Source organism: Fopius arisanus, unplaced genomic scaffold, assembly GCF_000806365.1.
Source record: "Fopius arisanus strain USDA-PBARC FA_bdor unplaced genomic scaffold, ASM80636v1 scaffold00039, whole genome shotgun sequence".
NCBI classification, from domain to species: Eukaryota; Metazoa; Arthropoda; class Insecta; order Hymenoptera; family Braconidae; genus Fopius; species Fopius arisanus.
In genome coordinates, this window is record NW_011887778.1 from 1 (window position 1) to 13,091 (window position 13,091).

General features: G+C 39.9%; 1 protein-coding gene and 1 long non-coding RNA gene across 2 annotated transcripts; one reads left to right on the forward strand and one right to left on the reverse strand.

The window, feature by feature from the left end:
* Window positions 1-2,522: 2,522 nt before the first annotated feature.
* On the forward strand, window positions 2,523-8,326 carry LOC105266499 (nuclear pore complex protein Nup214). The gene is made up of 2 exons (XM_011304691.1): window positions 2,523-2,746; window positions 3,114-8,326. The coding sequence occupies exons 1-2, from the start codon at window positions 2,714-2,716 to the stop codon at window positions 8,142-8,144; spliced, it is 5,064 nt and encodes a 1,687-aa protein (XP_011302993.1). The 5' UTR covers window positions 2,523-2,713; the 3' UTR covers window positions 8,145-8,326.
* Window positions 8,327-8,354: 28 nt separating this feature from the next.
* LOC105266501 (uncharacterized) lies at window positions 8,355-9,589 on the reverse strand. Its single transcript, XR_892175.1, has 3 exons — window positions 9,262-9,589; window positions 8,651-9,114; window positions 8,355-8,570 (listed from the first exon to the last, which is right to left on the reverse strand). It is a non-coding gene; the product is annotated as an uncharacterized lncRNA (long non-coding RNA).
* Between the last annotated feature and the right edge of the window lie 3,502 nt (window positions 9,590-13,091).

Here is a 13,091-nt window from a genome sequence, read left to right on the forward strand (position 1 = left end):
ACATCCTGAGGGGTATACATCCTCAATAATCATCACTTGTAAAAAAAAACACATCCTGAGGGGTATACATCCTCAATAATCATCACTCGTAAAAAAACACATCCTGAGGGGTATACATCCTCAATATCCATCACTTGTAAAAAAAACACATCCTGAGGGGTATACATCCTCAATAATCATCACTTGTAAAAAAAACACATCCTGAGGGGTATACATCCTCAATGGTCATCACTTGTAAAACACATCCTGAGGGGTATACATCCTTAATAATCATCACTTGTAAAAAAACACATCCTGAGGGGGTACACATCCTCAACAATATTCTCTGGATCCACAAATATATCCACCCAGGACACATCGTGATTTTTCTTACAGTTCTTGAGGGGTAGACATCCTCAACAATAGTGTCAGGATCCAAAAAAATATCAAGCAAGAGCACCTTGATCACCAACCTCAACATTGTCACTTGAAAAAAACACTGAAATTTCCACAGCACGCCACAAACCCATCCTCACCATTTTATTTTCCATGAAATTAACTCTCTCCACTGACAAATTCGAAGATGGACGAGAGAAAATCGACGGAATGAACGAATTGGTAAATTTGAAATAACTACCAATTCGTCATGAAGAATATTCGCAATTCTTCGAAGCGTACGAAGAGAAAATAACACAGCTCGCCTGCTGCATTTTTCTCAGGGAATAACAACCGAAAATCGCAGAATGAACGAATTGGTAAATTGGAAATGACTCACCGGCGTTGGACGAAAACAAGAGCTCTGTTTTCATCTCTCGATTCTTCAACGCGATCTGGAATAATAAATGTTCAATATTAAAAACGGTTAATCAATATTGCATTAATCGAAGGCATTAATCGAAATTTAATTACCTCGATGTAGTCGGCCTTTCGCAGCGCGTCGATCCTCCATGAGTCCTCGCACCGCACCAAAAAAGCACTCACAACACCAAAAAAACACTCACAACACCAAAAAAAAATCACATAACATCAAAAAAAATCACACACCACCAAAAAAGAAACACACCAACACTACAAAATCTTTTATTAAACTCGAAAATAGATTCCGCGCACTGAAAACGAGTCTTTGAAATTTTTTTCGTAATTTTTTGGCGAACACCAGCCACGGGCTGACTGCCATATTGTTTTTTTCCGGTAGCAACAATTACTAAACAATTTCTAACACATCCGATGTCACCGAAAGTCTCAATAAATTTCTTCGATGCCTCACGAGACGGCACCATGTCCTTAAACAAAGGCTGAAGGTCAACAACAAAGCCCTCAAAGTTTATCACGACAAATGAAAATCGTCACACACTTCCAATAATCCAAATGCCCCCCAACATCCTTTGTCTCATCACAAGCTCACTGCAAGATTCACTAAATACGTTATTTTCCTCGGTTTTCTACACGTTTGTCGTCAACACCGGCGGTTTTGTTTGACGATCCGCGTATTATAATGTCTATGCTCTTATACCCGGCGATATCCGAGAAATTTCACGCACTGAAAGTAGCCGGGCACCTCGCTCACCGAAAAGCGAGGGAACAATGGACTACGTCAGAAGATGGTGGGGCATCGGAGACCCCACGCATGCGCACAAGAGGCTACGGGCATTGCCATGCGCAGACACTCCAAGCAAATGCGCCTGCGTCTATTAAGAACGACGCGGGACCGGCAACAGAGAATTTCATACGTGTTTGCTAAACCGCCAAAATTTCAGGATCCCGCCATTTTATTAGGCGGCAAATCGTGAGAAAAATGAGACTTTTTCCCGGTTTTTTGTGGGGGAGTGGATACGACGTAGTATTAATAACATCCTCGATAGATAACGACATTGTTTTTGGTGCAATATTGCTTCGTGGAAACCGAAAATCATCAGTGGACGGTGTTGATATCCGGGGAAAAAATCGTGAGTGTGGGTCGGTGTCGTGTTGTGAGAATTTCAGGGTTTTTAGCAAGAGATCAGTGTAGTCCTGGTGGATATTTTTTGGGTTCGAATTTGTCAGTGGAGAGTGTTAATTTCGTGGAAAATAAAATGGTGAGGATGGGTTTGTGGCGTGCTGTGGAAATTTCAAGTGTTTTTTTCATTATTGCGTGAATGGTGAATTTTTTTTGAAAATTTTCCAAGTGCCATTTGGTCAAAACGTGAAAAGATTAAAAATCACGCCCCGAGGGCTAACTCATCCTCATTATGAATCGCCGGTCGCTCCATAACTCAAATTCACGCAATAATGAAAATTCCAGGAAAAGGTTAACGGATCTGAGTTACGGAGCGACCGGCGATTCGTCATGAGGGTGAGTTAGCCCTCGGGGCGTGATTTTTAATTTTTACATTTTTTGAAAAGAGGGACTGGGGCGCTCCCTTTATTTTTTTGTCGAATTTATCATTTTGTGAGAACTTAACCTGAGAAACAGTCGCCCATTTTCATTGCAATATTTACCTGAATATATTTCGGAATTCCTCTACCACCATCTTGACAGCATGAATAAAATAATTTTTTTTTTTGACTTTCATTTTGCACTAATAAAATTACATAAATTCATCCACAGCATTACATCAGCGCTCTTCTCCAACTGTGTAGTTGTTCATCTCTGGAACTAGAGAAACACTCTCTCGCCAATGTGTTACAAGCGAATTGATCTCGTTTGGAATTTATTCTGAAAGAAAGAGTTATTAATCATCATTACTTGGCAAAAATGAAGCCCGCACCCGACCCAAAGGAGGTCCAGGTATATTTTGTTTTTCATTAATATTTCCGTAGGGACTGTGAGTGATCTTTTGCTAATGAGTTAGCCGGTAGTCGTGAATGTTTTTTCTTAACAATTTTGAGTCGTTGGAGAGGATGTAATGTGATGATTCGTGAAAAACCAGTGTATGAGGAAGTAGAAATAAAACTGACATTCTTGAAACGCGAAAAATATTTGGATAAATATTGAGCAATGGTTTCTAACCTCTCATCGATATTAAGCAATATGTATTATAGCACATTGAATTAACCCAATTTATTAATCTTAAAAAAAAAATGATCGTAACTATTAAATATAAAGAAATGATAGAGAGTATGAAAAATAAACGCCATAAACTGGATGATTTCAGCATTTTCAATTCAAACAATTGCCAGCTCGACAGATCTGCGAACCCCTTAAGACAGCACCGACCGGCTGTAATCAAATTACTACAGACGGCAAGCGCGGACTCTTATACATCGCCCATACCAACGAAATTACAGTCCTTTCCTGCTCTCCAAGGGAAAGCACTCCACCTCTGCGTCACTGCCTGCCCACAACGATTTCTCGAATTTCCCTGAGTTGTGACTTTTCCTACCTCAGTGTGGTCTACACCTCTTCAACGGCCCACATCTACAGTGCTTCCTCTCTCAGCAAGCCCTCCCTGGAGCTTCTCCACGAGATTCAGATGTCGCCGTCGCCGTTATCAGTCTTCGCATACGATCTGAAATGGAACCCCTCGATCCCAGGCATTTTCAGCACAATAGCCAGCGATAGCACGATTGGCTCGTTCTTGGTCAAAGAGGATCAGAAATCCACGTTAAGTATCATTGCTCTGGAAAAATTGCCGGGCTTGGAGCCAACATGTGTTGCCTGGAGCCCCAAGGGCAAACAGATGGTGGTGGGCTGCAAGAATGGTGGCATAGCTCAGTTGAAACCAGAACTCAAAGTAGCAAGAAATCTGGTAGGCCCCTCTTCAAGCCTTGGGGAAGCGCTGGTGATCATCTGGATTAGCAACTATCAGTTCTGCGCCGCATACTCAGAGCCCATCGGCCATCGCATCAATGTGGTCATCATAGACGCACCAAAGGGTGAGACAAAGGCCTCGTTCACCAATTACGAGGACATCACCTTTGGCATGCCACTCGGAGGGGAGCCTCCGAGATATTATATTGAGCACATCCCAGAATGGAACATCTTGGTTGCAGCTAGCAGTGGCAGCAGTGAAGTTGCAATACTCGGTTCCAATGACAATGGTATTACGTGGGAGCAGTGGCAATTAATAGATAGTGGTAGGGCAGAACTTCCCTGCATTGGAGGTAATGAGAGCTATCCCCTTGGAATGGCCATCGACAAATCTCCTCAGGATGTATTACCCTGGGGGGAAGAGAGTCTTCCCCATCCGATGCCAATGCTTCACATACTCGGAGACTCTGGAAGAATTAGCTCCTACAACATGATCAATCTAACACCTACTTCCGCTAGCTTGTGCTCAGCCCCTTGGGAACCAGCGACCATTTGCTCCCTACCACCTCCACAACACAACAGAATCAGTCTTGTACCCTCTGAAATGTCGTTTACCATCAATTCGGCAACTACTAGCACCCCCAGAGTCAAACAGAGTGGAACAAAGCCAGAGATTACCACCACTAATCTCTTTGAAGACAGAATAAGAACTACCTCCATAGCATCAAACAGTATTTCTCAGATTTTTCCAGCCGCCGCTCCTGTACCCATGCCTGTCTCTGCTCCTACCACTGTTCCTGCCCCTGCCCCTGCCCCTGCCCCTGCCCCTGCCCCTGCCCTTGTCCCTTTCTCTCAACCTTCTCATCAGACTGAAAAGCTTACTTCCCAAGTGATCACCAAATCTAGAATTGAAACTGTGGAAATTTCTCAGAAGGAGCTCTGTCGTGCTCCAATTATTAAGAATCAGCTTCAGCCTTTGGTGCAAGAGAAACCTGTCATCGACGAACGTATCTACTTCAGAGTGTCCAGAGAAGAGCAAAATATATTCGAAAATGAATTGAAAGAGACACTGAAGCCCCGCATCTGGGATTGTGGCAGTGAGGAGGAAAAGCAAAAGCTCATGACACTTTCCATCGAGATCGAGGACTTTCTCCGGGAGCTTGAAGAAACGACGGGCAGTTTGGCGGGTGATATCTGCTACTTAAAAGCTCTTCTATTTCAATCTTTTGTCTGGATTGAGGAAACCAAATCCCGGAACTCCATTAGTTGCCAGGAAAATCGTGAGCCTCACAATAAAAGTAAAATCAAGGAGCTTCAGATACTTTATTTCAATATCCAATCCCAATTGATTCAAGCAAACAAGGCCCTGGACATGGACTGGGTAGAATTCCAATTCCGAGATAAATTCAAAATGAAAATCCCGAGTTTGGAGTTTGTCTATCAAAGTTTGAAATGCCATGGAGAAATCATAGCCAAAGAGAAATCCAACTTGGAGAGTTACATTCAGAAATGGAAAGTGCTATCGAGGAGCTCTAAGGTGACAGGCCTCAACCGGTCGATGTCACGACTGAGTCTCGATAAAACTCCAAGTTCCACAAAAGTGAATGGCGTAGATGGTATGGAGTTTCGTTGGAAAACAATAGCAAACAACACTAGGAATATGAGCAGAGATAAACAAACGAAACTGAGAGAACTTCTGTTGCAAACTAAAGTGAGAGTTATCAAAACGATGAGTTCATCTCCCCTTCAAGACAAATTGGAGGCCACCTTGTCTTCTCTCACCTCTCTGAGTCCTATTCCCGTAGCGCAACGTCTTAGAGGAGATGTTAAATCCATTTCAGAAGGTGGAGTGAATGAATTATATACTGGATCAGTTGCACCCACAAATTATCCACCAAAATTCCAATCATCTATGACAATGACAGAAGCAACAGCGGCCTCTACCCCATCTGCAGCAATTGAAAAATCGAACGCATCGAGCCCACTAGCTTCTCTCAACTCGATTGTAGCACAAATTGGAAGTATAGAAACTGGCAATAGTAAAACGCCAATTCCTGCTAAATTCCAGCCCTTGCAACACTCAGGATTATCATTTACTCAGGGCTTTGATCCTTCTAGTGAAAAAAATCCTCCTACGTCGGATTTACACATGGGAAAACCCATTGCACCACAGGCTATTCTTCAGACTGTTGGTAATCATCTGTCAACAACAGCTGCCCTCTCCAAGATTCTCAATGTCTCCTTCAATAATTCCGAGCAAAAAACACAGAGTACCAAATCATTAAGCACTTGCAAGGAAACTGCCAGTAAAAATGAGAGTTCCTCGTCATTTGGAGTAAAGGATCAGCCTGCTCAAGGCTCCACTAGCCTTTTTTCTGATGCTCTGTTCAAAAGTACAGGTCTCATTAATACGATAACAGGACAGCCGCCACCTCAAACTCAATCTCTGGGATCAGTATTATCAATATCATTTAAAGATACTCCTGCAACTTCCCAGAGTGTTTTTAGCTTTGCCAGTTCTCCTGTCCTCCCAAAAACTCAGGCTATTGCAGTTTCAAGTGCAACTGTTTCCTCGAGTCAGGGCTCCATCAATATATCTGGACTGCCTGTTGAATTTTCTGAAAAACAGCTTGACCAGACTGAGACGACTCCAATTTTTGGGAAATTGACGGTGCCAACTAGTAGTATCAATTTTGGGAAGATCCCCAGTACTTCAAGCGTCGTTGCAGCTGCCGTCCGAGATCCTAATGAAACCAAAATCAAATTGCCAATAGGGACTACGATTGAGAAACTGCCAGTCACGACATCATCGGGAGCTCTAATCGTAGGGAATTCCAATTTAAGTGGGAATATTTTCGGTGGACAGATCGGACTTTCCTCTTCAGTGTTTGGAGGAACAGCTCAAACTTCATCTTCACCGTCATTCAACTCACCTCAAGTATCATCAGTTTCTGGAGTCACCTCACCTTCACCTTTAACAAATGACAGTCCACTCTCACAGAGAATGAACACAACGGTGTCAAGCCTGAATTTTGGCAAAAGTTTGACCTCGCCAGATATTTCAGGGACACTTACAGGCTCTGCCTTCGGAATTAGTATTGCCTCTGAGCCTTCGTCCACTAGCCCTATTTTTGGGCATTGTTTAGCTCCAGCAACGACAGTGGAATCACTCTTTGATGCTTCATTTATTCAAACGACAACAACAACAACTAATGGATCAATTTTTGGGAGTTCAGGTGATTGTGGAATAGCAGCACCAATAATTACAACAACAGTTGCAGCACCAGGAATGATGGAATCAACACGAACAGGAACAACAACAAAGACTAATGTATCAATTTTTGAAGGGTCGAGTGCTCAAACAATGACGTCAACCACGAAGAATACGACGACGACGACGACGACGACGACGACGACGACGATGACGATGACGACGACCAGCACCACCACCACCACCACCCTCGCGACGATGGCAACTGGTCAATCAACTTTTGAGTTTTCCAATCATCAAACAACAACAACAACAACAGCCACAACAACAACAACAACACCAGCAACAGCAACTGGATCAATATTCGGAGGTTCAGCTATGACACCAGCAACGATCATTGGTTCAATTTTCGAAGCACCAACTGTCCAATCAACAAAAGCATCACCTGGATCGTTATTTGGACAGGCATCATCCTCATCAACAAGTGGTTCCATATTTGGGAAGGCTATTACCGCAACTGCATCTTCTGGACCAATATTCGGACAGTCATCAACAGTTTTATCAGTGACAACAGCGTCAGGATCGATTTTCGGGGGTACCGGGGGTGGCAACATCTCAAGAGGGATCTTTGGGTCTCAAGAAGCCAATAATATCCCAATATTCGGGGGATCTACTGCAGGAAGTATATTCGGTGGTGACCAGGCTAGCCCAACAGAAAGCTCCATATTTGGAGGCACACCAGGTGCTTCATTCGGTTCACCAACGTCTCCCCCAACGATGTTTGGAGGTGCCAAATCCACAGGTAATAGCAGCATCTTTGGCGGCACTGCCACATTCAGCTCACCAATGGTAGCAACAACCCCATCACTACCAGCCCCTTCCACTTTTGGGGGAGCACCTGCTTTCGGTGCTAAACCAGTATTTGGTCAGCAAACTGGCCAATCCGTCTTTGGATCCCCCAAGCCAGAATTCGGAGCTAACACCTTCGGGGGACAGCCAACCTTCGGAAGTCCTGGCTTCACATCTTCCAGCATGGCAAGCCCTCTTGGGTTGGGGGCTCCAGCCATGGGTAAGGTATTTGGTAGCCCTACTGGAAACTCTACTTTTGAATCTCTCGCAGGACAAAACGGGGCTATGACCTTTGGCAGCTTGGCCCAGAAGAGCCCTGAGAAACCTCCTCCCCCTACATTCAGCGGGGGCAGTTCTTTCTCTAGCTGGCGTTAAAACTACATTCGACTACATTGAATAATTTCATTGAAAAAAAATATTGCACCCTTTCTCATATGTATTATATGGCTGTATTTTATAGACCAGACGATCTTTATTGTTTAATCATGCTCATTTATTACTGAAACAAAAATTGAAATGATTATTATTGATGGATAAATAATATTTTTAGAAGAATAAACAATCTGTAAAAAGAATAATTTTCATGTTTATTCCGATTATTAATATATTATTAATAAATTAAAATTAGTAATGCAATCTAATTTAAATGGCCCTGTTAAAAGGCTTAGGAGCAATAGCCACCTTGGTGGGTTTACAAAGTTCAAGAATACAAGGATCGTCATTAGGTGAATGAGTACAGGCGAATGTTGATGGTGCAGCAAGAGCTATAGAAATTTCCACATTGCACGCCTCCATCCAGACCTGATGAGACAATAAAAGAGTGGTCCTGAGTTTATAATCATTGCCCTCAGTGGTATTTTGAGATTTAAAATCGGCCTTACCAGGGAGAAACAGCTGGACATGTTGATCGGGATGCCTGAGTTTGATTCTAATCGCACTGGAACCTTTGAGAGTTATAATTGAGAGTTATAATCTCTCGAGTTGGTCCTCCTGGAGAGTCGCATTAGCGGACATCTTTCTGAGGGACTCAATCGCTCAAATTGTCACATCTTGAATCTCATCATTGAACATGTCCACCATGAAATCTAGAGTGATTCTGGAGATGCCTGGCTGCTCGAGGGAGAGAGTGCAAAGAGCTTCAACCGCCGCGGTCCTCACTTCGAGAAATTCATCCTCAAGACCGTGAATGAAGGCCCCACATTTCCAAGCCATCGTCCTCCACTCGTTTCTGCTTTTTATCGAGAGCTTGTTCAATGTATCTCTGGGTAACAGCCTTCATCGTGGCCATCAGTAATGTAGCAGAAGCCCTCAACCTGGGGGAGAGGTCTCCCATAAGCTCGCAAATCTTTGAAAATGCGCAATCAATTATTATTTAGTACTTGCCATTTATTTTATTCACCGGCTATTTTATATTTTGTAAGCAAATATTCATTGAATGAAAGAGACTTCTAAATAATTTCACACAAAAGAATTGAAAAATTGTTCTGGGTACCTGGTTTTGAGTGAATTCAGCCAAAACTCGTTTTTTCATTAAAGCTGCCATTAAGTTACCGTCAAGGCCGTCAAGATTTTTCCTAATACGTATATGCCTTTATTAATTAATTTTTCCTATGTTCTATTATGCTACTATTCACTAGTTTGAATTATTTTTTTTTTTTAGGTTAAGCACTGTGTCGTTGTAGTTTTATTACATGATGATTTCAGACCATTAATACCACATAATAACCGCACATACGTATATGTATATATAACCTCTCTTTCCAAGAGCGTTTGCGGATTGTTAGTAACTGCATCAGAAATTCACCATAGACTGGGAAAGTGTAAATAATTGAATTTTTCATCAATTAAATGTTATTTTTTTTCTGATTGTTATTAAAAAAAGAAAAACGGAATAATAACTGTTCAGCACTTCTATCGGAACAGAAGCCCATCCTTTGGTAATTCATGAGGGAATTGATCAGACTTTATGGATTAAATTTAATTTTTCAAGAGATTTTTATACGAGTAATATTCGTTTTTGCCACGAGATAAAACATTCCAAAGGTAGGCTGAAAAATCTGACGACAGTTGGATCGATGTTGCATCAGATTCTAGTTTACCTTAAAGTGCAAGTAACAAATGTTTCTCATTTTATCTTACTGTATAATTTAATAATAATCATCCTTATGATTATTATTTATTCACTTTTATGAATCTTTTAATGAATAAATCGAATCGAAATTTAGGTGAATAAATGAGCATTTAGCGATATTTCATATATGTTTCTGATACGAGAAATTAACAAATAAAATAATAAATTTCATCATTGAGTGATACTATATATTATGTGTTGTTAAAGAGAGACGAGGAAATGATAAATGCATGAGCACATATAAAAGATGATTTTTTGAAAGGAGGAATAAAGAAAAAGAGATCAACTAAATATGATGGTGATTTAGTGAGCACACTTGGGTTGGACGATTGGAAGGTCGTCCAAAACAGAGAAAAGAGGGATTTGTAGAAGAAAAGAAGGGGAGAGCAGCGCCTATGTGTACGTATTATAAGTCAAGGAGACACAGCCGACTGGTGGCAGTAGTACGCGCGGCGCGCAACATTCAATTAGATTGGTTCATAAATTTGCATAAAAATTTCAAGGTCTTTCAGATTATTCATAAAAATTGCTAAATTTATTTATCAAAATAACAGTGATCAGTGATAATCGATAATTTTATTATAATTTCAAGTGATTGTGTGCCTATCTGATGTGTCCATGAGGTGCAAAGGCTTAGATTGCCAAGGCAATTCCCCGACATTTCTACCCAGCGTGAGGTAAGCTAATAAACTGGTTCCTTTGCCGTTTTAGCTTACCTGTTTTTTTTTTAAACGATAATTCATTGAATTTTCCATTAGTGCATTATCTTTTAAACTGATAATCTATGGAAAAAAAAATTAATACTTTCCTGTGGTTCTTTAATCATTATAATTTTTTAGACTTGCTAAAAACCTAAAATCGCGTAAAGGAAGCCGTCGTGGTAACGCTGGAAATCGCTTAGAACTCACAGTTCTCGTCCATTTGCATCACGTGCCGTAGAGTAAGTAAAAACATTGAAAATGAAAAAAATATATATATTATGTAAAAAATCTTATTCATCTTCATTGAAGGAATAATGATTTATTCTCAAGTTTCAGGTCCATTAATTTAATATTTATACGACGAAGCGACGACGGCGACGACGTTCTACTTCGTATAGTTAAAAAAATTAACACAACTCAAAGTATTATAAATAAAATTAATCGAGCCACTGTCGATCGCGTTACTCAGCCAGAGAATCAGTTGAAGAAGGAAAATTTCGATACATTTGATTGTGAGAAAAATCCTCAAAGAGTAACCATCAGAATGGTCCATACAAACGTAAATGGTTCCCTCAGAGGTCCCTACCAGGAAGTCAAGTAATTAATAAAATACTGCTTCCTCAGGCTAGATTAATTTACCAATTCAATGAATATGCTAATGTCAATGATTCCATTTTCATTGCAGGAAGAACAATCGCCCATTGAATAATGAGAAAATATCCAGTCAAATGAAAACAACTAGCAAGGACGACAAGTACGGTGCTTGGGGACCGGTCTTTAAGTCTAAGCAGAATTTCATCGATATGCACTTCTCTTAAGAAGCACTAATAATCCAATTATTCAATGGAAAACATTACGACCATGCAATGCCCACGATAATTCAGTACCTCAGTGATAAAACGTCAAACTAAAAACTTTTTTTTTTATTATTTCAATTATTTCAGGAATTAGCGATTTCAATAGAAAAATGGCAAAAGAATTTCCTTCAAATTCCCTTAATATTTTCAGGCAAATTTTTTTTTTTCAACCAGATCAATGCATAATTGCGTTTTATCACTTCAATTGAGAATTCGTCACTGTTTCAATTAAAAAAGAAGAACATGAATTAACACGTTTTATATTCATCAGTTTAATTCCTTTGCACTAATAATGACTGAGCAATTCGCGACACAATGTTTCTTGCTATATTTTTATTATTATTTCAAGGGTAAAGACGATAAAGCCCCAGTCAAATTTTCATTCGTGTTTCAACTTGGGCAATAGTGTTAGTTTTTGTATTTCTTAACAATCGCTGACACAACTATCATACATTTATTGTTTAATTTGACCATTAAATGCAACAGCATTAGGCAAAGATGATTGAATTATTTCAATTTATTTTTGTCACTTTTCATTTTTGTCTACAGACTGGATGACTAAAAATCTCGTACGTCACTCGGCCGACAAAAAAGCTTTTCTGACGATTGTGTTTATGCTCCTCGACTTGGTCTCTGACCGTAAACTCGCTATCGTCACAATAAGTTCCTAACGGCCTAGTGACGATAGTCGATAAATACTATTGTAGAAACGATGGATACATGTTTTGATTCATTTTGACAAATTATGCAAGGAACAATGAGTTCATAAATGCGAAGATAGTGGCTCGACGATGGAAAATCATCATTTTTTTTTAGTATTATTAATATCGTCGGGTCTTAATGATTTTCAATGGAAGTCATGCTCGTATACTGCTTTTTTTAAAAGATGTAATTATCAACGTTCTATTCGGGTTGGGGTTCATTTTTTTCAGTTCTTTCCTAATATTTTTAGCGCTTTTTTTTTGTTAAAATAAATAAGAGAAATAAAGGTGTCGGTTTTTGTTAATTGAATCAAACACTATAACAGTTTCCTCAAGTATTTGGTCATTTATTTTTTTAATAATAACCTAATGATAAATGATAAATAATTGAAAAAAGCTGAACATCCCATTAATCAGAGACTGGTAAATTTACCACTCGGTTGGTGTATGTCAAAAATTGTCGTCAATTGGCCTGTCGAGTGAGTAAAATGGAGCATTTTAAGGAAAAGACGGGAAAAGATAGGAGCAGAAAAAAAACAAAACAAGGAGTATAACGTTCCAGCCGGATGCAGCGGGGATGAAACACGTCCCGTCAGCGTGTGAGGTGAGGTCGATGCACTGGAGGATTAGGCAATGTCATGATTTTTTTTTCTTTCAAAGGAATAAATATGATTAATCGTGAATGAATACTACTAATATAATATAATATGGTAATAATATAATATAATAATTGGAGCGTGTATATTCAAGGTAGTAATTCAGTGACGTTTATTGAAATAATTCATGCCTCTGAAATCTGAAATATTTTTTCTTCCTCTGAATTTCATTGTGATTGATTGTCATCACGATGCAAATAGCTGTGCCTTAATACCTCGGAAAGTAACATTCCTAAAGATTTATTTTTCTATAATTGAAAAAATTGAAAATAGAAG

Excerpts from the sequence above, each read along its gene's own strand:
- LOC105266499 (XM_011304691.1), top strand. The coding sequence starts at position 2,714 with ATGAAGCCCGCACCCGACCCAAAGGAGGTCCAG. Across the intron at positions 2,747-3,113 it reads CCGACCCAAAGGAGGTCCAG|CATTTTCAATTCAAACAATT; the intron begins GTATATTTTGTT and ends GGATGATTTCAG.